General features: G+C 32.3%; 2 protein-coding genes and 2 long non-coding RNA genes across 5 annotated transcripts in view; all 4 read left to right on the forward strand.

The window, feature by feature from the left end:
• The window catches only part of LOC113378652, a 208,821-nt gene that overhangs the window by 166,935 nt on the left and 19,180 nt on the right, over window positions 1-22,706 (forward strand). The window contains exons 3-4 of the mRNA XM_026619214.1: window positions 8,293-8,364; window positions 8,460-8,532. Of these exons, the coding sequence (XP_026474999.1) occupies window positions 8,476-8,532 (57 nt within the window). The 5' untranslated portion in view covers window positions 8,293-8,364; window positions 8,460-8,475. The remainder of the gene's footprint in view (window positions 1-8,292; window positions 8,365-8,459; window positions 8,533-22,706) is intronic.
• LOC113378659 lies at window positions 1,650-6,895 on the forward strand. 2 transcript variants are annotated; one of them, XR_003367208.1, is made up of 4 exons: window positions 1,650-1,799; window positions 6,258-6,436; window positions 6,503-6,706; window positions 6,804-6,895. It is a non-coding gene; the product is annotated as an uncharacterized LOC113378659 (long non-coding RNA). The 2 variants fall into 2 exon arrangements; XR_003367209.1 differs by having other exon boundaries at window positions 6,807-6,895.
• Window positions 12,022-12,466, forward strand: LOC113378654 (glutamyl aminopeptidase-like). Its single transcript, XM_026619216.1, has 2 exons — window positions 12,022-12,138; window positions 12,343-12,466. The coding sequence occupies exons 1-2, from the start codon at window positions 12,046-12,048 to the stop codon at window positions 12,415-12,417; spliced, it is 168 nt and encodes a 55-aa protein (XP_026475001.1). The 5' UTR covers window positions 12,022-12,045; the 3' UTR covers window positions 12,418-12,466.
• LOC113378660 lies at window positions 18,035-18,636 on the forward strand. Its single transcript, XR_003367210.1, has 3 exons — window positions 18,035-18,176; window positions 18,244-18,447; window positions 18,548-18,636. It is a non-coding gene; the product is annotated as an uncharacterized LOC113378660 (long non-coding RNA).

Consider the following 22,706-nt stretch of genomic DNA (forward strand, 5'->3'; position numbering starts at 1 on the left):
TATTTGACTATTTATTTTAAATTTGAAACTATTTGACTATTTATTTTAAATTTGAAACTATTTGACTATTTATTTTAAATTTGAAACTATTTGACTATTTATTTTAAATTTGAAACTATTTGACTATTTATTTTAAATTTGAAACTATTTGACTATTTATTTCAAATTTGAAACTATTTGACTATTTATTTTAAATTTGAAACTATTTGACTAATTATATTAAATTTGAAACTATTTGACAATTTATTTTAAATTTGAAACTATTTGACTATTTATTTTAAATTTGAAACTATTTGACTATTTTATTTAAACGATTTTTATTTTATTCAAACAATTTTTATGTTTATTTATTTGCACACTCTGCAGTAGCACATCTTCGCATATATCTATGGTTCATGTCGGAAAAAGCCGCCAAAAAATTCATTCTTTCTTTTGGGACTTGCCGGTAAAAAAATAATAGGAGCAATAATAATATGCGTTTAATTTTTGTATTTTGTATAAATAAAAATTGATATATTTTGTATATCTTTTATATATTATATGGTTCAATTTAACACTGATTTGATTTTAAATAAGAGCAAATTAATAATTAAATGAATATATAAACAAGATTTAAAACAAAAAACAAGTCAAAATAGAAAATATTTTGCAGTCAAGACAGGTTTTATAGCTGCTCGAAGACTGAGATTATATCGTCAACAAATAAGTAAAAAAAAATACCATCAGCCAATGAATGTATGTTAATTTTAATTACATGAAGTTCTTCAAACAGAATTATTACATGATGAGTGAAGTTGCAAAAACAATATTTGGCGTTGTTTAACATAATAATTATCTTCATTTTTATAGCTCATAAAAAATATTGAAGCAGTACACCTTTATTCTATCATGCCCAAGATATATCCTTTTCAGAATTATATCTCAGATATTTTTGGTAGTTAAGATGAAGTCTACATGTTTTTCGATCATGCTAAGTATTACAAAGTTGCATAATGAAGAATAAATTGATATTCAGATTTATTAATCTAAACAAGAGTTGAAGCACAAGAATAGTTTGTGTAGGTTTGTATCATTTCTATACATATATACTTTATAATGGACATCTATGCTATAAATAAACTATTTATTTGTTACAAGTTTACTGTGTGAATTTATTAATCAGCAATTACTTCATTTCTTTAATGAAGGTTCATTTTTAAATGCTAATTACAATGACAAACCGACAATGTCATATCCGAAGTATGACTTTAATTACATTATTGTTTGTAAATATTATACATATTTTTAATGCTATTATAAATATATAATTTATCATTATCATATAAATGTGTATAATGGTTGACACTAATAAATGTGTGCATCACGAGTGTTACCATATTACTGATGAGCGTTATTCAAAATTGTTATATGATGTATTTATTTTTACTTAAATGCCATCTCATACAGCAACAAAAAAGTTTTACTTTAATACTTATTATATTTGCAATGCGTTACAAATGTGAAATAAAGTTATAACAATTTGCATATATTATTTAGTCAAAATTCAAATTTGAAATTGGACCCTTTGTGGCGCTACTGTTCACCGATCGAAAACTCTGAAGTTGCACAAAATGGCGACCTGTCAGCACTTGTTGAAGGCGCCTTAGTTCTTTATGGGATTCTAGTGAAAACAAATGGCAAAAAAAAGAAGTGAGTGCTATATAAATAATGTAGTTAGTTGTGCAAGAAATATTTTGTGATGCAAGAAAAATGGAGCACCCTTAGAAGTCACGAGCGGCGGATCGGATAGTAATTGAAAGGTATGGTAATAGACATTTAGTATATAGACATTTGATAGTTTTGTTAAGAACGAGTTTTATGGGTTCGTGCTGATTCTTGCTTGTGATTTAGTAGTCAGTTTTAATGCATCGAATTCCAATACAGATTTTTTTATACTTAAAAGTTATATATACACTTATAGGTAATATTTTTACAACATAACCTGTAAGTTACAAGCAAAGATGTTGAAAATTGAAATAAAACTAGTGGGGCGCACGGCATCGTTCCTTAAGGCAACTTGCTGGAACTTCCCGTACCAAAAATTATTTTTAAAAACATTAACATTTTTGACACGCACACATACATCCATTTTTTGTAATGTATGTCAAAATGTCCAGAAACCTCACGATTACTATAACTTACCCTAAAGGTAAGGCAAGTTCCTTAAGGCAACTTGCTGGAACTTCCCGTACCAAAAATTATTTTTAAAAACATTAACATTTTTGACACGCACACATACATCCATTTTTTGTAATGTATGTCAAAATGTCCAGAAACCTCACGATTACTATAACTTACCCTAAGGGGAGTTAAAAAATGTAGTAAAAGAAATAGAATTAAATAAGTGAGCAAATAGTAATTATAAATAACTTGCAGAATTATGTTCTGGATCATAGATCACTCAGCCATTTTCTCTTTAGTTTTTCGACTGACTGGGATTGACATATGTATCCAATTTGTCTCGAACAATCAACCTTCTGCTTTTAATGACTTCTATTGGGAATTTTTAGGTCCTCGTGAATTATATATAAACCCATCAAGTGCTGCATATCATTCTCAGTATATTGTTTTGGGCTTTCTGAATTATAAATATATGTTATATACTATGTGTCGATATTGGAATTATCATCGAGAAGCTTATTCTGTAATCAAAGTTTGGATGATCATCCTATGAGCCAGTTCAGGTACTTCAATTTTAAATCTATTTATTCCTTTTTCATTATTATGTACATTTTCCAATTTAGTTTACTATCTACATGCATTATTAGATTTTTTATCAGGCCTTGTGTGGCTTCTTAATGAAACGATAAGATGTTGGTATTTGGTAACATCTGGTTCGATGTTCCATTTTTTAGCTATAATTCTGTTTCTCTTAGTGAGCTCAAGGTTTATTTATTTATTACCCTTTTTTATTTATTATGCCCCTCCTTGCAGACTTTTTTGACAGCACGTGAGGCTCCAAATAAAAACCTCGATATGCAATTTGAAGAAATGTTCCCATGACAATCTTACTAATGTTGAAATGCAGTTAAAATGGAGATTTTATTTTATTTTAGTTTGATTTTTAGACCATTCACACTTTTATACATTTATATTTTCTAGCAATTTACAATATCTTCTGACAAAATACTATATTTTCTGACACTTTTAAACAGTTTCTATGTTTTGTTAACATTTTCTGACTATTTTTAAACATTTTCAGATTTAAAGCATGTTCTGATGATTTACAATATTTTTTGATAATTTTTTTTAAACAATTTCTATGTTTTTTTCAAAACAATGGCTATTTATTTTAAATTTGAAATTATTTGACTATTTATTTTAAATTTGAAACTATCAGACTATTTATTTTAAATTTGAAACTATTTGACTATTTATTTTAAATTTGAAACTATTTGACTATTTATTTTAAATTTGAAACTATTTGACTATTTATTTTAAATTTGAAACTATTTGACTATTTATTTTAAATTTGAAACTATTTGACTATTTATTTTAAATTTGAAACTATTTGACTATTTATTTTAAATTTGAAACTATTTGACTATTTATTTTAAATTAAAAACTATTTGACTATTTATTCTAAATTTGAAACCATTTGACTATTTATTTTAAATTTGAAACTATTTGACTATTTATTTTAAATTTGAAACTATTTGACTATTTATTTTAAATTTGAAACTATTTGACTATTTATTTTAAATTTGAAACTATTTGACTATTTATTTTAAATTTGAAATTATTTGACTATTTATTTTAAATTTGAAACTATTTGACTATTTATTTTACATTTGAAACTATTTGACTATTTATTTTAAATTTGAAACTATTTGACTATTTATTTTAAATTTGAAACTATTTGACTATTTATTTTAAATTTGAAACTATTTGACTATTTATTTTAAATTTGAAACTATTTGACTATTTATTTTAAATTTGAAACTATTTGACTATTTATTTTAAATTTGAAACTATTTGACTATTTATTTTAAATTTGAAACTATTTGACTATTTATTTTAAATTTGAAACTATTTGACTATTTATTTTAAATTTGAAACTATTTGACTATTTATTTTAAATTTGAAACTATTTGACTATTTATTTTAAATTTGAAACTATTTGACTATTTATTTTAAATTTGAAACTATTTGACTATTTATTTTAAATTTGAAACTATTTGACTATTTATTTTAAATTTGAAACTATTTGACTATTTATTTTAAATTTGAAACTATTTGACTATTTATTTTAAATTTGAAACTATTTGACTATTTATTTTAAATTTGAAACTATTTGACTATTTATTTTAAATTTGAAATCATTTGACTATTTATTTTAAATTTTGAAACTATTTGACTAATTATTTTAAATTTGGAACTATTTGACTAGTTATTTTAAATTTGAAACTATTTGACTATTTATTTTAAATTTGAAACTATTTGACTATTTATTTTAAATTTGAAACTATTTGACTATTTATTTTAAATTTGAAACTATTTGACTATTTATTTTAAATTTGAAACTATTTGACTATTTATTTTAAATTTGAAACTATTTGACTATTTATTTCAAATTTGAAACTATTTGACTATTTATTTTAAATTTGAAACTATTTGACTAATTATATTAAATTTGAAACTATTTGACTATTTATTTTAAATTTGAAACTATTTGACTATTTATTTTAAATTTGAAACTATTTGACTATTTTATTTAAACGATTTTTATTTTATTCAAACAATTTTTATGTTTATTTATTTGCACACTCTGCAGTAGCACATCTTCGCATATATCTATAGTTCATGTCGGAAAAAGCCGCCAAAAAATTCATTCTTTCTTTTGGGACTTGCCGGGCGAGAACATTACATCATTACATCGGAGATTGGGATTGAAATCATTCTTCGTGTCTTCATGTTTCGGGCGAGAATATTTTCCAAGTTATATTACTATAAAATCAGCGTTCAATAAAAAATGCCATTGCTTTATGCTTACGCAATCTTATTTTTAGATCAGGAGAATTGACAAAGGGGTCCGTGGAGACACCATTTGAATACAATCACTACTTTTTCAAGAATTTTAAAGCAAAGATATTATGTAATCAAAATGCTTTTTATAGTTTAACTAATCATGTCCTTGATTTTTTTTGGGTAATGTTACACAACTCGATCCATCTTGTGCCCTGGCTGTATCTTGTCCGATAATTTTAAATATAATATGAAACTATTTAGTCAACTTAGCTGACATTTAGAATCCTAGACGACTTTGTGAAACATAACTTAGTGTTTTTTGAAATTTAATTTTCAACTAACCATGTGCTCGATTTATGTCGAGTAATGTTACATAAGTCAATCCATCTGATTGATTTCAAATATCATATGGAACTATTTAGTTGACTAAGCTAAGCTTTACAATTTGAAATCTGGAAGACTTTATGAAACATAATTTAGAAAGTGAGCATTTTGTGAAGTTGTTACTTTTTATTAGACTTGGTTGCTTTATCATTACTCTCAAATAGTATAGTTATCATTGGACAGTACAATTTGTTTAAAGTTTTATCAGAAGTTTTAATATTTTACGGCTTAGGTTGTACCTGTGTGAGATTTCTCACTCGTGCTTATTTCATACGAAGCATTTTGATTTTTTTTTATTAAGTATAAAGAAATAATGATTGATACAATTGTCATTTGATAATTTTGTATGTGCATTAATTTTTTGGGATGATTTTATTTAAAACTGATAATGAATTCTATTTATCTTTATCTTTATCGTAGTAGGTATAGATTGTAAGACTTATTGAACAAGAAGCCTTAATATTTATTGGATTATTATTTGTTCGAGATAGAGTTTGTTTTTTAGATTATTAGTAGCCACGCTTACATGGAGCATTTAGCCATCCACAACATTCCATTTTTTTATTCTAATTATTTTTTAAATTTTAATTTGTTATTGAAAGACAATTATTTTTATTCTTCAATATTAAGGAATAAATTTTATTTTATTATGCTATTTCACTTTGATAAATCAGAAAAACCTTATATGTAGAAAGGTGGGGTCTGTTAATCATACAGTCTGTTTTAAAGTTTTAAATTTTATCATGGAAGATTGTATCCGAAGTACAAAAATATTACTATTTCTTATATTGAGCATCGGCATCATTTTAATAATGCATTTATAATGATGTTCATTCCAATTTAATACTTATTTCTATATTTTACAGGTTCAGACCAATGTTTTTATTCGTATTGGAAAGCAAAATGAAGCTGCTTTGGAAATAATTTTGCAATTGAAATCAGTCGGAGCCCCTGACAAATCTAGTGTTCATTGGTTGAAGTTAATAATCTGAGGAAACTCATTCATTAACACAATAACTAGGTTTGAGTGTCATATTGCTTTAAGGTATGTTGAATAGATTTGCATAACAATCGGCGTAGTTGTTTGGGTTATTTTTTTGTCTGCTTTCAGACAGTTTACAATGTTTTTATATTTCTTCAAATGCTTTCATCTGACATCATCACTGTCATTTTAAGACTGTAAAAGTGATTTTGATTGGTGGCCATCAAATGAAAAAGCGACATGTCTCATTAAATATCGAGCATTTAGTAAATATTCCAAAGATGTCTGAAGCATTCTGAGGCTGTCTGAAAAATATACTGAAGATTCTTAAAAGTAAGTTAAAATACCAATAAGTTTTATTGATTGAATTGTGTTAATAAGTACATTTATCATCGATTTGCAATTACATTGATGTCCTTTTAACACTCAGCAGATTTGAATTTGCCATCGACGTCATCGCACTTTGGATGAATGCGGCGCTTTAAATATTTTACTTGATTTATATAAAAAATTAAGAAACCCTAGATAATCAAAGAAAATGTTAAAAAAAAAATTAATCATTGAATTAAATATCAAATTTTAATAAGACTTTGCATTTCATGATTCGAATGATTGCTTGCATGGTAGCTTTCGTATGGATTAATATATTACAGTGCACGCGTAGTTATAGTTTTAATAACACTAACAAATACTAACAAAATAACCATCTATTCTATTTTTAATCAATTACCATGTAATCATTTGAATCATTTAAAATAATGCAATGTGTAATTATCATTCATTACACTTTTTATCACTGCTTTCAATTCATAAATTCGTTTTCTGTACATCCAAGTGCGAATTGTAAACCGTTGTGACATTATTACATTTTATTTCTGAGTATTCGGACTAAGTCACATCAACACATAATGTACAAATTGAAGAAAACTGTAGGAAGTAAAATTATCAAGTAATGTATGAAAACTAGGTATATATTTGATTTATTTTATCAATTAATGATACATCATCAATTATGTATTCATCCATGTAACATAACTAATGTTCTTTTTTTTTCAGATACTTCTAATTCAACTGTCACTAATCTGAAGAAGTTCCACACTGATAACCTTCCCTAAAAGATGTATTCTAACCTTGTTTTTTTTATTGCAGGTTTAATTCTCCACTAATGAACCAACTGCTATCATCAACCCAACAGACTTTATCGACTCTAGTCAATCAAACAGTAAGCTCATATCAAGTATCTATCAGGCTGTATGTATCCTTTCTCAAACATTTTAAAAGATGTATTCTAACCTTTTTTTTGCAGGTTCAATTCTCCACTACTGAATCAACTGCCACCATCGACTCAACCGACTTTATCGACTCAAGTCAATCAAACGTATGTAAGCTCATATCAAGTATCTATCAGGCTGTATGTATCCTTTCTCAAACATTTTAAAAGATGTATTCTAACCTTTTGTTTTTTTTATTGCAGGTTCAATTCTCCACTACTGAATCAACTGCCACCATCGACTCAACCGACTTTATCAACTATAGTCAATCCAACAGTAAACTCATATCTTAACTTAGGTCTTTGGTCTTGGTCTTAACTTGTTGCCCTGGTCTTGGTCTTGTCTTGGTCTTGGTCTTGGTCTTGCTCGTGGTCTTGGTCGTAGTCTTAACTTGTTGCCCTGGTCTTAATCTTGGTCTTGGTATTGGTCTTAGTATTGGTCTTGGTCTTAACTTGTTGCCCTGGTCTTGGTTCTGGTCTTGGTCTTAACTTGTTGCCCTGGTCTTGGTTTTGGTCTTGGTATTGGTCTTGGTCTTGGTCTTGGTCTTAACTTGTTGCCCTGGTCTTGGTCTTGGTCTTGGTCTTGGTCTTGTATCCTTTCTCAAACATTTCGATATGTGTATTCTAACCTTATGTTTCTTTATTTCAGGTTCAATTCTCCACTACTGAACCCACTGCTATCATCAGCCCAACCGACTTTATCGACTCTAGTCAATCAAACGTAAGTAAGCTCATATCATGTATCTATCAGGCTGTATGTATCCTTTCTCAAACATTTTAAAAGATGTTTTCTAACCTTTTGTTTTTTTATTGCAGGTTCAATTCTCCACTAATGAACCAACTGCTATCATCAACCCAACAGAATTTACCGACTCTAGTTAGTCAAACGGTAAGTCTCCGCGGTCTCGGTCTTGGTCTTGTTCTCGGTCTCCTTGATCTTGGTCTCGGTTTCCTTGGTTTTGGTCTTGGTCTTGGTCTTGGTCTTGGTCTTGGTCTTGGTCTCGGTCTCGGTCTCGGTCTCCTCGGTCTTGGTCTCGGTCTCGGTCTTGGTCTCCTCGGTCTCGGTCTTGGTCTTGGTCTCGGTCTCGGTCTTCTCGGTCTTCTCGGTCTTGGTCTTGGTCTTGGTCTTGGTCTCGGTTTCGGTCTCCTCAGTCTCGGTCTTGGTCTTGGTCTCGGTTTCGGTCTCCTCGGTCTCAGTCTTGGCCTTGGTCTTGGTCTCGGTTTTGGTCTCCTCGGTCTCGGTCTTGGTCTCGGTCTCGGTCTTGGTCTCGGTCTCGGTCTCCTCGGTCTCGGTCTCGGTCTCGGTCTCGGTCTGCTCGGTCTTGGTCTTGGTCTTGGTCTCGGTTTCGGTCTCCTCGGTCTCGGTCTTGGCCTTGGTCTTGGTCTCGGTTTCGGTCTCCTCGGTCTCGGTCTTGGTCTTAGTCTCGGTCTCCTCGATCTCGGTCTCGATCTCCTCGGTCTCGGTCTCGGTCTCCTCGGTCTCGGTCTCCTCGGTCTCGGTCTCGGTCTACTCGGTCTCGGTCTCGGCCTCCTCGGTCTCGGTCTCGGTCTCCTCGGTCTCGGTCTCGGTCTCCTCGGTCTCGGTCTCGGTCTCCTCGGTCTCGGTCTCCTCGGTCTCGGTCTCCTCGGTCTCGGTCTCCTCGGTCTCGGTCTCCTCGGTCTCGGTCTCCTCGGTCTCGGTCTCCTCGGTCTCGGTCTCCTCGGTCTTGGTCTCCTCGGTCTCGGTCTCCTCGGTCTCCTCGGTCTCGGTCTCGGTCTCGGTCTCCTCGGTCTTGGTCTCGTTTTCGGTCTTCTCGGTCTCGATCTCGGTCTCTATCTTGGTCTCGGTCTCGGTCTTGGTCTCGGTCTTGGTCTTGGTCTTGGTCTCGGTCTTGGTCTTGGTCTCGGTCTCGGTCTTGGTCTCGGTCTCGGTCTCGGTCTCGGTCTCGGTCTCGGTCTCGGTCTCGGTCTCGGTCTTGGTCTCGGTCTCGGTCTCGGTCTCGGTCTCGGTCTCGTCTCGGTCTCGGTCTCGGTCTCGTTCTCCTTGGTCTCGGTCTCGGTCTCCTTGGTCTTGGTCTCGGTCTCCTTGGTCTTGGTCTCGGTCTCGGTCTCGGTCTTGGTCTCGGTTTCGGTCTCGGTTTCGGTCTCCTCGGTCTCCTCGGTCTTGGTCTCGGTCTCGGGTCTCGGTCCTGGTCTCGGTGTCCTCGGTCTTGGTCTTGATCTCGGTCCTGGTCTCGGTGTCCTCGGTCTTGGTCTCGGTCTTCTCGGTCTTGGTCTTGGTCTCGATCTTCTCGGTCTTGGTCTCGGTCTCCTCGGTTTCCTCGGTCTCCTCGGTTTCCTCGGTCTCCTCGGTCTCCTCGGTCTCCTCGGTCTCTTCGGTCTCCTCGGTCTCCTCGGTCTCCTCGGTCTCGGTCTCGGTCTCGGTCTCCTCGGTCTCCTCGGTCTCCTCGGTCTCGGTCTTGGTCTCGGTCTCCTCGGTCTCCTCGGTCTCCTCGGTCTCGGTCTTGGTCTCGGTCTCCTCGGTCTCGGTCTCTGTCTCGGTCTCGGTCTCGGTCTCGGTCTTGGTCTCGGTCTCGGTCTTGGTCTCGCTCTCTTCGGTCTTGGTTTCGGTCTCCTTGGTCTTGGTCTCGGTCTTGTTCTAGGTCTCGGTCTCGGTCTCGGTCTCGGTCTCCTTGGTCTTGGTCTTGGTCTTGGTCTCGGTCTCGGTCTTGGTCTTGGTCTCGGTCTCGGTCTCGGTCTCGGTCTCGGTCTTAGTCTCGGTCTTGGTCTTAGTCTCGGTCTTGGTCTCGCTCTTGGTTTCGGTCTTGGTTTCGGTCTTGATCTCGGTCTTGGTCTCGGTCTTGGTCTCGGTCTTGGTCTCGGTCTGCTCGGTCTTGGTCTTGGTCTCTTCGGTCTCGGTCTCGGTCTCCTCGGTCTCGGTCTCGGTCTCGGTCTCAGTCTCCTCGGTCTTGGTCTTGGTCTCGGTTTCGGTTTCGGTTTCGGTCTCCTCGGTCTCGGTCTTGGTCTCGGTCTTGGTCTCGGTCTCGGTCTTGGTCTCGGTCTTGGTCTCGGTCTCCTCGGTTTTGATCTTGGTCTCGATCTCGGTCTCGGTTTCGGTCTCCTCGGTCTTGGTCTCGGTCTCGGTCTCCTCGCTCTCGGTCTCCTCGCTCTCGGTCTCCTCGCTCTCGATCTCCTCGCTCTCGGTCTCCTCGCTCTCGATCTCCTCGCTCTCGGTCTTGGTCTCGGTCGCGGTCTTGGTCTCCTCGGTCATGGTTTCGGTCTCCTCGGTCTTGGTCTCGGTCTCGGTCTTGGTCTTGGTTTTGGTCTTGGTTTTGGTCTTGGTCTCGGTCTCCTCGTTCTCCTCGGTCTCGGTCTTGGTCTCGGTCTCGGTCTTGGTCTTGGTCTTGGTCTCGGTCTTGGTCTTGGTCTCGGTCTCGGTCTCGGTCTCCTCGGTCTCGGTCTCCTCGGTCTCGGTCTTGGTCTCGGTCTCAGTCTCCTCGGTCTCGGTCTCCTCGATCTCGGTCTCCTCGGTCTCGGTCTTGGTCTCGGTCTCGATCTCGGTCTCGGTCTCGGTCTCGGTCTCGGTCTCCTCGGTCTTGGTCTCGGTCTATATATTTTAATATTTATATATTTCGTTAAAACCTTAAAAATATCCCTCACACTATTAGTTATGCTTTTCGTTAAATATGAATAATTTTTAACGATTTTTAAACTTTATTGGATTTATCTGCTTCTTAAATTTACTCGTGACATTTTGAATATAAAACGATTTTAAATCATAAATTTGTACTAAAGTATATATATTTTTTATTCTAAATATTTAGTTAAAACCTCAAAATAATATATAGTTCTGAAAACTTAGCCTTTACCAAGTTGCAAATATTTTTTATGAATTTTTCAAACTCTACTTTAAATCGACTTCAGAAATATCACAACGCGATAATAATATATGTATAAAAAGCGATTTTAATTAACAAATATATACTAAAATAAACATTTTTGACTTAAATAAATAGCTTAAACTACAAAAAAAATTATTAGTATCAAAATTACCATTTCATTTAATTTTAAATTATTTTTAACGAATTTTGAAATCTTTGTTGTATATATTAGCTCAGAAGATCCTTCTTGACTAAAAAGAGGTTTTAAATAATAATTTTGTACTAGAGTATATACATTCATTTATTTAAATATTTTGTCAAAACTTCAAAAAACTTTTTGCACGAAAAATCACCTTTCTATACTATTTTTATCTAATTTTTATCTAATTTTCATCTAATTTTTATCAATTTTTATCAATATTTTCCTCCCCAGGTATACAGATTTGGCCTGGCTAGAAGAAAACGTTCGAAGGCAGGATTATTTCAAATGCATGTCCTCGATTTCTGCAAATCCTTTAAGTACTGATGCAACCTGGAAATACGTCCAGGACAATTGGCAAAAAATGATCGATAGGTTCGGATTGGGGGAAAGAAATTTGGGCAGACTTATTCCATCTGTTACCGACAGATTTACTACTGAGGATAGGCTGAAAGAGGTAAAAAGACGATATGAAAGATGATACAAAATTATCATTTATTCAAAATTTTTATATCGGAGTGTATAAAAGTGTGACCTAGGAAATGTTGTAAATTTTATCTAGTTTCACCCTGTGTAATTGAAAAGGGGTGGTTTTATATGAAGTATTGAGTTATTTGACTAAAACCAAAAAAATGTCCCGAATTAAAATTTAATTTTTCAGATGAATGACTTCTTTGCCAAATTTCCGGAGGCCGGAGCAGGAGCTGCTGCTCGGAAACTGTTTCCAATAATATAAAATGGTTAAAAGTTAACAAAGACGGTGTTGCAAAATGGTTGAACGAGAGAAAATGATTTAAAAAAATATATATATAAGTGCTCTTTAGTGTTGAAAGTCGAACGCAATTGTAAAACTAAACAGAAAGTTTTTTTTTATTAAATAAATAAAGTATGTGCATATTTTTGTTATTAATTTAATTTCAAGGTATTCCTCTGTCTGTAAAAAAATAATAGGAGCAATAATAATATGCGTTTAATTTTTGTATTTTGTATAAATAAAAATTGATATATTTTGTATATCTTTTATATATTATATGGTTCAATTTAACACTGATTTGATTTTAAATAAGAGCAAATTAATAATTAAATGAATATATAAACAAGATTTAAAACAAAAAACAAGTCAAAATAGAAAATATTTTTCAGTCAAGACAGGTTTTATAGCTGCTCGAAGACTGAGATTATATCGTCAACAAAAAAGTAAAAAAAATACCATCAGCCAATGAATGTATGTTAATTTTAATTACATGAAGTTCTTCAAACAGAATTATTACATGATGAGTGAAGTTGCAAAAACAATATTTGGCGTTGTTTAACATAATAATTATCTGCATTTTTATAGATAATAAAAAATATTGAAGCAGTACACCTTTATTCTATCATGCCGAAGATATATCCATTTCAAAATTATATCTCAGATATTTTTGGTAGTTTAGATGAAGTCTACAAGTTTTTCGATCATGCTGAGTATTACAAAGTTGCATAATGAAGAATAAATTGATATTCAGATTTATTAATCTAAACAAGAGTTGAAGCACAAGAATAGTTTGTGTAGGTTTGTATCATTTCTATACATATATACTTTATAATGGACATCTATGCTATAAATAAACTATTTATTTGTTACAAGTTTACTGTGTGAATTTATTAATCAGCAATTACTTCATTTCTTTAATGAAGGTTCATTTTTAAATGCTAATTACAATGACAAACCGACAATGTCATATCCGAAGTATGACTTTGATTACATTATTGTTTGTAAATATTATACATATTTTTAATGCTATTATAAATATATAATTTATCATTATCATATAAATGTGTATAATGGTTGACACTAATAAATGTGTGCATCACGAGTGTTACCATATTACTGATGAGCGTTATTCAAAATTGTTATATGATGTATTTATTTTTACTTAAATGCCATCTCATACAACAACAAAAAAGTTTTACTTCAATACTTATTATATTTGCAATGCGTTACAAATGTGAAATGAAGTTATAACAATTTGCATATATCATTTAGTCAAAATTCAAATTTGAAATTGAATCCTTTGTGGCGCTACTGTTCACCGATCAAAAACTCTGAAGTTGCACAAAATGGCGACCTGTCAGCACTTGTTGAAGGCGCCTTAGTTCTTTATGGAATTCTAGTGAAAACATTGCAAAAAAAAAGAAGTGAGTGCTATATGAATAATGTAGTTAGTTGTGCAAGAAATATTTTGTGATGCAAGAAAAATGGAGCACCCTTAGAAGTCACGAGCGGCGGATCGGATAGTAATTGAAAGGTATGGTAATAGACATTTAGTATATAGACATTTGATAGTTTTGTTAAGAACGAGTTTTATGGGTTCGTGCTGATTCTTGCTTGTGATTTAGTAGTCAGTTTTAATGCATCGAATTCCAATACAGATTTTTTTATACTTAAAAGTTATATATACACTTATAGGTAATATTTTTACAACATAACCTGTAAGTTACAAGCAAAGATGTTGAAAATTGAAATAAAACTAGTGGGGCGCACGACATCGTTCTTTAAGGCAACTTGCTGGAACTTCCCGTACCAAAAATTATTTTTAAAAACATTAACGTTTTTGACACGCACACATACATCTATTTTTTGTAATGTATGTCAAAATGTCCACAAACCTCACGATTACTATAACTTACCCTAAGGGGAGTTAAAAAATGTAGTAAAAGAAATAGAATTAAATAAGTGAGCAAATAGTAATTATAAATAACTTGCAGAATTATGTTCTGGATCATAGATGACTCAGCCATTTTCTCTTTAGTTTTTCGACTGACTGGGATTGACATATGTATCCAATTTGTCTCGAACAATCAACCTTCTGCTTTTAATGACTTCTATTGGGAATTTTTAGGTCCTCGTGAATTATATATAAACCCATCAAGTGCTGCATATCATTCTCAGTATATTGTTTTGGGCTGAATTATACAAATATGTTATATACCATGTGTCGATATTGGAATTATCATCGAGAAGCTTATTTTGTAATCAAAGTTTGGATGATCATCCTATGAGCCAGCTCAGGTACTTCAATTTTAAATCTATTTATTCCTTTTTCATTATTATGTACATTTTCCAATTTAGTTTACTATCTACATGCATTATTAGATTTTTTATCAGGCCTTGTGTGGCTTCTTAATGAAACGATAAGATGTTGGTATTTGGTAACATCTGGTTCGATGTTCCATTTTTTAGCTATAATTCTGTTTCTCTTAGTGAGCAAAAGATGCTCAAGGTTTATTTATTTATTACCCTTTTTTTATTTATTATGCCCCTCCTTGCTTTTTTGACAGCACGTGAGGCTCCAAATAAAAACCTTGGTATGCAATTTGAAGAAATGTTCCCATGACAATCTTACTAATGTTGAAATGCAGTTAAAATGGAGATTTTGATTTTTAGACCATTCACACTTTCATACATTTATATTTTCTAGCAATTTACAATATCTTCTGACAAAATACTATATTTTCTGACACTTTTAAACAGTTTCTATGTTTTGTTAACATTTTCTGACTATTTTTAAACATTTTCAGATTTGAAGCATGTTCTGATGATTTACAATATTTTTTGATAATTTTTTCTAAACAATTTCTATGTTTTTTTCAAAACAATGACTATTTATTTTAAATTTGAAACTATTTGACTATTTATTTTAAATTTGAAACTATCAGACTATTTATTTTAAATTTGAAACTATTTGACTATTTATTTTAAATTTGAAACTATTTGACTATTTATTTTAAATTTGAAACTATTTGACTATTTATTTTAAATTTGAAACTATTTGACTATTTATTTTAAATTTGAAACTATTTGACTATTTATTTTAAATTTGAAACGATTTGACTATTTATTTTAAATTTGAAACTATTTGACTATTTATTTTAAATTTGAAACTATTTGACTATTTATTATAATTTTGAAACTATTTGACTATTTATTTTAATTTTGAAACTATTTGACTATTTATTTTAAATTTGAAACTATTTGACTATTTATTTTAAATTTGAAACTATTTGACTATTTATTTTAAGTTTGAAACTATTTGACTATTTATTTTAAATTTGAAACTATTTGACTATTTATTTTAAATTTGAAACTATTTGACTATTTATTTTAAATTTGAAACTATTTGACTATTTATTTTAAATTTGAAACCATTTGACTATTTATTTTAAATTTGAAACTATTTGACTATTTATTTTAAATTTGAATCTATTTGACTATTTATTTTAAATTTGAAATTATTTGACTATTTATTATAAATTTGAAACTATTTGACTATTTATTTTAAATTTGAAATTATTTGACTATTTATTTTAAATTTGAAACTATTTGACTATTTATTTTACATTTGAAACTATTTGACTATTTATTCTAAATTTGAAACTATTTGACTATTTATTTTAAATTTGAAACTATTTGACTATTTATTTTAAATTTGAAACTATTTGACTATTTATTTTAAATTTGAAACTATTTGACTATTTATTTTAAATTTGAAACTATTTGACTATTTATTTTAAATTTGAAACTATTTGACTATTTATTTTAAATTTGAAACTATTTGACTATTTATTTTAAATTTGAAACTATTTGACTATTTATTTTAAATTTGAAACACTTTTTGGGATCTTTATTTTAAATTTGAAACTATTTGACTATTTATTTTAAATTTGAAACTATTTGACTATTTATTTTAAATTTGAAACTATTTGACTATTTATTTTAAATTTGAAACTATTTGACTATTTATTTTAAATTTGAAACTATTTGACTATTTTATTTAAACGATTTTTATTTTATTTAAACAATTTTTATATTATTTACTTGCACAATCTGCAGTAGCACATCTTCGCATATATCTATGGTTCATGTCGGAAAAAGCCGCCAAAAAATTCATTCTTTCTTTTGGGACTTGCCGGGCGAGAACATTACATCATTACATCGGAGATTGGGATTGAAATCATTCCTCGTGTCTTCATGTTTCAAGCGAGAATATTTTCCAAGTTATATTACTATAAAATCAGCGTTCAATAAAAAATGCCATTGCTTTATGCTTACGCAATCTTATTTTTAGATCAGGAGAATTGACAAAGGGGTCCGTGGAGACTCCATTTGAATACAATCACTACATTTTCAAGAATTTTAAAGCAAAGATATTATGTAATCAAAATGCTTTTTATAGTTTAACTAACCATGTGCTTGATTTTTTTGGGTAATGTTACACAACTCGATCCATCACTCATCTTGTGCCTTAGCTGTATCTTGTCCGATAATTTTAAATATAATATGAAACTATTTAGTCGACTTAGCTGACATTTAGAATCCTGGACGACTTTATGAAACATAATTTAGTGTTTTTTGAAATTTAATTTTCAACTAACCATGTGCTCGATTTATGTCGAGTAATGTTACTCAAGTCAATCCATCTGATTGATTTCAAATATCATATGAAACTATTTAGTTGACTAAGCTGAGCTTTACAATTTGATATCTGGAAGACTTTATGAAACATAATTTAGAAAGTGAGCATTTTGTAAAGTTGTTACTTTTTATTAGACTTGGTTGTTTTATCATTACTCTCAAATAGTTTAGTTATCATTGAACAGTACAATTTGTTTAAAATTTTATCAGAAGTTTTAATATTTCACGGCTTAGGTTGTACCTGTGTAAGATTTCTCATTCGTGCTTATTTCATACGAAGCATTTTGATTTTTTTTATTAAGTATAAAGAAATAATGATTGATACAATTGTCATTTGATAATTTTGTATGTGCATTAATTTTTTGGGATGATTTTATTTAAAACTGATAATGAATTCTATTTATCTTTATCTTTATCGTAGTAGGTATAGATGGTAAGACTTATTGAACAACAAGCCTTAATATTTATTGGATTATTATTTATTCGAGATAGAGGTTTTTTTTAGATTATTATTAGCCACGCTTACATGGAGCATTTAGCCATCCACAACATTCCATTTTTTTATTCTTATTATTTTTTAAATTTTAATTTCTTATTGAAAGACAATTATTTTTATTCTTCAATATTAAGGAATAAATTTTGATTCATTATGCTATTTCACTTTGATAAATCAGAAAATCTTATATGTAGAAAGGTGGAGTCTGTTAATCATACAGTCTGTTTTAAAGTTTTAAATTTTATCATGAAAGATTGTATCCGACAAAAATTTTACTATTTCTTATATTGAGCATCGGCATAATTTTAATAATGCATTTATAATGATGTTCATTCCAATTTAATACTTATTTCTATATTTTACAGGTTCAGACCAATGTTTTTATTTGTATTGGAAAGCAAAATGAAGCTGCTTTGGAAATAATTTTGCAATTGAAATCAGTCGGAGCCCCTGACAAATCTAGTGTTCATTGGTTGAAGTTAATAATCTGAGGAAACTCATTCATTAACACAATAACTAGGTTTGAGTGTCATATTGCTTTAAGGTATGTTGATTAGATTTGCATAACAATTGGCCTAGTTGTTTGGGTTATTTTTTTTGTCTGCTTTCAGACAGTTTACAATGTTTTTATATTTCTTCAAATGCTTTCATCTGACATCATCACTGTCATTTTAAGACTGTAGAAGAGATTTTGATTGGTGGCCATCAAATGAAAAAGCGACATGTCTCATTAAACATCGAGCATTTAGTAAATATTCCAAAGATGTCTGAAGCATTCTGAGGCTGTCTGAAAAATATACTGAAGATTCTTAAAAGTAAGTTAAAATACCAATAAGTTTTATTGATTGAATTTTGTTAATAAGTACATTTATCAATTATTTGCAATTACATTGATGTCCTTTTAACACTCAGCAGATTTGAATTTGCCATCGACGTCATCGCACTTTGGATGAATGCGGCGCTTTAAATATTTTACTTGATTTATATAAAAAATTAAGAAACCCTAGATAATCAAAGAAAATGTTAAAAAAAAATTAATCATTGAATTAAATATCAAATTTTAATAAGACTTTGCATTTCATGATTCGAATGATTGCTTGCATGGTAGCTTTTGTATGGATTAATATATTACAGTGCATGCGTAGTTCTAGTTTTAATAACACTAACAAATACTAACAAAATAACCATCTATTCTATTTTTAATCAAATACCATGTAATCATTTGAATCATTTAAAATAATGCAATGTGTAATTATCATTCATTACACGTTTTATCACTGCTTTCAATTCATAAATTCGTTTTCTGTACATCCAAGTGCAAATTGTAAACCGTTGTGACATTATTACATTTTATTTCTGAGTATTCGGACTAAGTCACATCAACACATAATGTACAAATTGAAGAAAACTGTAGGAAGTGGAATTATCAAGTAATGCATGAAAACTAGGTATATATTTGATTTATTTTAGCAATTAATGATACATCATCAATTATGTATTTATCCATGTAACATAACTAATGTTCTTTTTTTTTCAGATCCTTCTAATTCAACTGTCACTAATCTGAAGAAGTTCCACACTGATAACCTTCTCTAAAAGATGTATTCTAACCTTGTTTTTTTTATTGCAGGTTCAATTCTCCACTAATGAACCAACTGCTATCATCAACCCAACAGACTTTATCGACTCTAGTCTATCAAACAGTAAGCTCATATCAAGTATCTATCAGGCTGTATGTATCCTTTATCAATCATTTTAAAAGATGTATTCTAACCTTTTGTTTTTTTTATTGCAGGTTCAATTCTCCACTACTGAATCAACTGCCACCATCGACTCAACCGACTTTATCAACTCTAGTCAATCCAACAGTGAACTCATATCTTAACTTAGATCTTTGGTCTTGGTCTTAACTTGTTGCCCTGGTCTTGGTCTTGGTATTGGTCTTGGTCTTGGTCTTGGTCTTGCTCGTGGTCTTGGTCTTGGTCTTGGTCTTGCTCGTGGTCTTGGTCTTGGTCTTGCTCGTGGTCTTGGTCGTGGTGTCGTGATCTTGGTCGTGGTCTTGGTCGTGATCTTAACTTGTTGCCCTGGTCTTAATCTTGGTCTTGGTATTGGTCTTGGTCTTAACTTGTTTCCCTGGTCTTGGTCTTGGTCTTGGTCTTGGTCTTGGTATTGGTATTGGTATTGGTCTTGGTCTTAACTTGTTGCCCTGGTCTTGGTCTTGGTCTTGGTATTGGTTTTGGTCTTGTTATTGGTCTTGGTCTTGGTCTTAACTTGTTGCCCTGGTCTTGGTCTAGGTCTTGGTATTGGTCTTGGTCCTAACTTGTTGCCCTGGTCTTGGTCTTGGTCTTGGTATTGGTCTTGGTCTTAACTTGTTGCCCTGGTCTTGGTCTTGGTCTTGGTATTGGTCTTGGTCTTAACTTGTTGCCCTGGTCTTGGTCTTGGTCTTGGTCTTAACTTGTTGCCCTGGTCTTGGTCTTGGTCTTGGTCTTGGTCTTGGTCTTGGTCTTGGTCTTAACTTGTTGGTCTTAACTGTACAACCAAGTGCGAATTGTAAACCGTTGTGACATTGTTACATTTTATTTCTGAGTATTCGGACTAAGTCACATCAACACATAATGTACAAATTGAAGAAAACTGTAGAAAGTGGAAAAATCAAGTAATGTATGAAAACTAGGTATATTTTTGATTTATTTTATCAATTAATGATACATCAATCATGTATACAATCAATTATGATATTCAATAGTGATATCAATTATGATATCAATTATGATATTTAGGATAAATCAAATATGTATTCATCCATGTAACATAACTAATGTTCTTTTTTTTTCAGATCCTTCTAATTCAACTGTCACTAATCTGAAGAAGTTCCACACTGATAACCTTCTCTAAAAGAATGAACCAACTGCTATTATCAACCCAACAGACTTTATCGACTCTAGTCAATCAAACGTAAGTAAGCTCATATCAAGTATCTATCAGGCTGTATGTATCCTTTCTCAAACATTTTAAAAGATGTTTTCTAACCTTTTGTTTTTTTTTATTGCAGGTTCAATTCTCCACTAATGAACCAACTGCTATTATCAACCCAACAGACTTTATCGACTCTAGTCAATCAAATGGTAAGTCTCCGCGGTCTCGGTCTTGGTCTCGGTCTTGGTCTCGGTCTTGGTCTCGGTCTCGGTCTCGGTCTCGGTCTCGGTCTCGGTCTCGGTCTCGGTCTCGGTCTCGGTCTCGGTCTCGGTCTCGGTCTCCTCGGTCTCGGTCTCGGTCTCCTCGGTCTCGATCTTGGTCTCGGTCTTGGTCTCGGTATTGGTCTCGGTCTCCTCGGTATTGATCTCGGTCAATGCATTTAAAATAATGCAATGTGTAATTATCATTCATTACACGTTTTATCACTGCTTTCAATTCATAAATTCGTTTTCTGTACATCCAAGTGCAAATTGTAAACCGTTGTGACATTATTACATTTTATTTCTGAGTATTCGGACTAAGTCACATCAACACATAATGTACAAATTGAAGAAAACTGTAGGAAGTGGAATTATCAAGTAATGCATGAAAACTAGGTATATATTTGATTTATTTTAGCAATTAATGATACATCATCAATTATGTATTTATCCATGTAACATAACTAATGTTCTTTTTTTTTCAGATCCTTCTAATTCAACTGTCACTAATCTGAAGAAGTTCCACACTGATAACCTTCTCTAAAAGATGTATTCTAACCTTGTTTTTTTTTATTGCAGGTTCAATTCTCCACTAATGAACCAACTGCTATCATCAACCCAACAGACTTTATCGACTCTAGTCTATCAAACAGTAAGCTCATATCAAGTATCTATCAGGCTGTATGTATCCTTTATCAAACATTTTAAAAGATGTATTCTAACCTTTTGTTTTTTTTTATTGCAGGTTCAATTCTCCACTACTGAATCAACTGCCACCATCGACTCAACCGACTTTATCAACTCTAGTCAATCCAACAGTGAACTCATATCTTAACTTAGGTCTTTTAACTTGTTGCCCTGGTCTTGGTCTTGGTATTGGTCTTGGTCTTGGTCTTGGTCTTGCTCGTGGTCTTGGTCTTGGTCTTGGTCTTGCTCGTGGTCTTGGTCTTGGTCTTGCTCGTGGTCTTGGTCGTGGTGTCTTGATCTTGGTCGTGGTCTTGGTCGTGATCTTAACTTGTTGCCCTGGTCTTAATCTTGGTCTTGGTATTGATCTTGGTCTTAACTTGTTTCCCTGGTCTTGGTCTTGGTCTTGGTCTTGGTCTTGGTATTGGTAATGGTATTGGTCTTGGTCTTAACTTGTTGCCCTGGTCTTGGTCTTGCTCTTGGTATTGGTTTTGGTCTTGTTATTGGTCTTGGTCTTGGTCTTAACTTGTTGCCCTGGTCTTGGTCTAGGTCTTGGTATTGGTCTTGGTCCAAACTTGTTGCCCTGGTCTTGGTCTTGGTCTTGGTATTGGTCTTGGTCTTAACTTGTTGCCCTGGTCTTGGTCTTGGTCTTGGTATTGGTCTTGGTCTTAACTCGTTGCCCTGGTCTTGGTCTTGGTCTTGGTATTGGTCTTGGTCTTAACTTGTTTTCCTGGTCTTGGTCTGGGTCTTGGTCTTAGTCTTCGTCTTAACTTGTTTCCCTAGTCTTGGTCTTGGTATTAACTTGTTTTCCTGGTCTTGGTCTTGGTCTTGGTCTTAACTTGTTGCTCTGGTCTTGGTCTTGGTCTTGGTCTTAACTTGTTGCCCTGGTCTTGGTCTTGGTCTTGGTCTTGGTCTTGGTCTTGGTCTTGGTCTTGGTCTTAACTTGTTGGTCTTAACTGTACAACCGAGTGCGAATTGTAAACCGTTGTGACATTGTTACATTTTATTTCTGAGTATTCGGACTGAGTCACATCAACACATAATGTACAAATTGAAGAAAACTGTAGGAAGTGGAAAAATCAAGTAATGTATGAATATAGGTATATTTTTGATTTATTTTATCAATTAATGATACATCAGTCATGTATACAATCAATTATGATATTCAATAGTGATATCAATTATGATATCAATTATGATATTTAGGATAATTC

The sequence above is a fragment of the Ctenocephalides felis genome, unplaced genomic scaffold (assembly GCF_003426905.1).
Source record: "Ctenocephalides felis isolate EL2017-DRISC unplaced genomic scaffold, ASM342690v1 CF-g0.4_SCAFFOLD_01886, whole genome shotgun sequence".
NCBI classification, from domain to species: domain Eukaryota; kingdom Metazoa; phylum Arthropoda; class Insecta; order Siphonaptera; family Pulicidae; genus Ctenocephalides; species Ctenocephalides felis.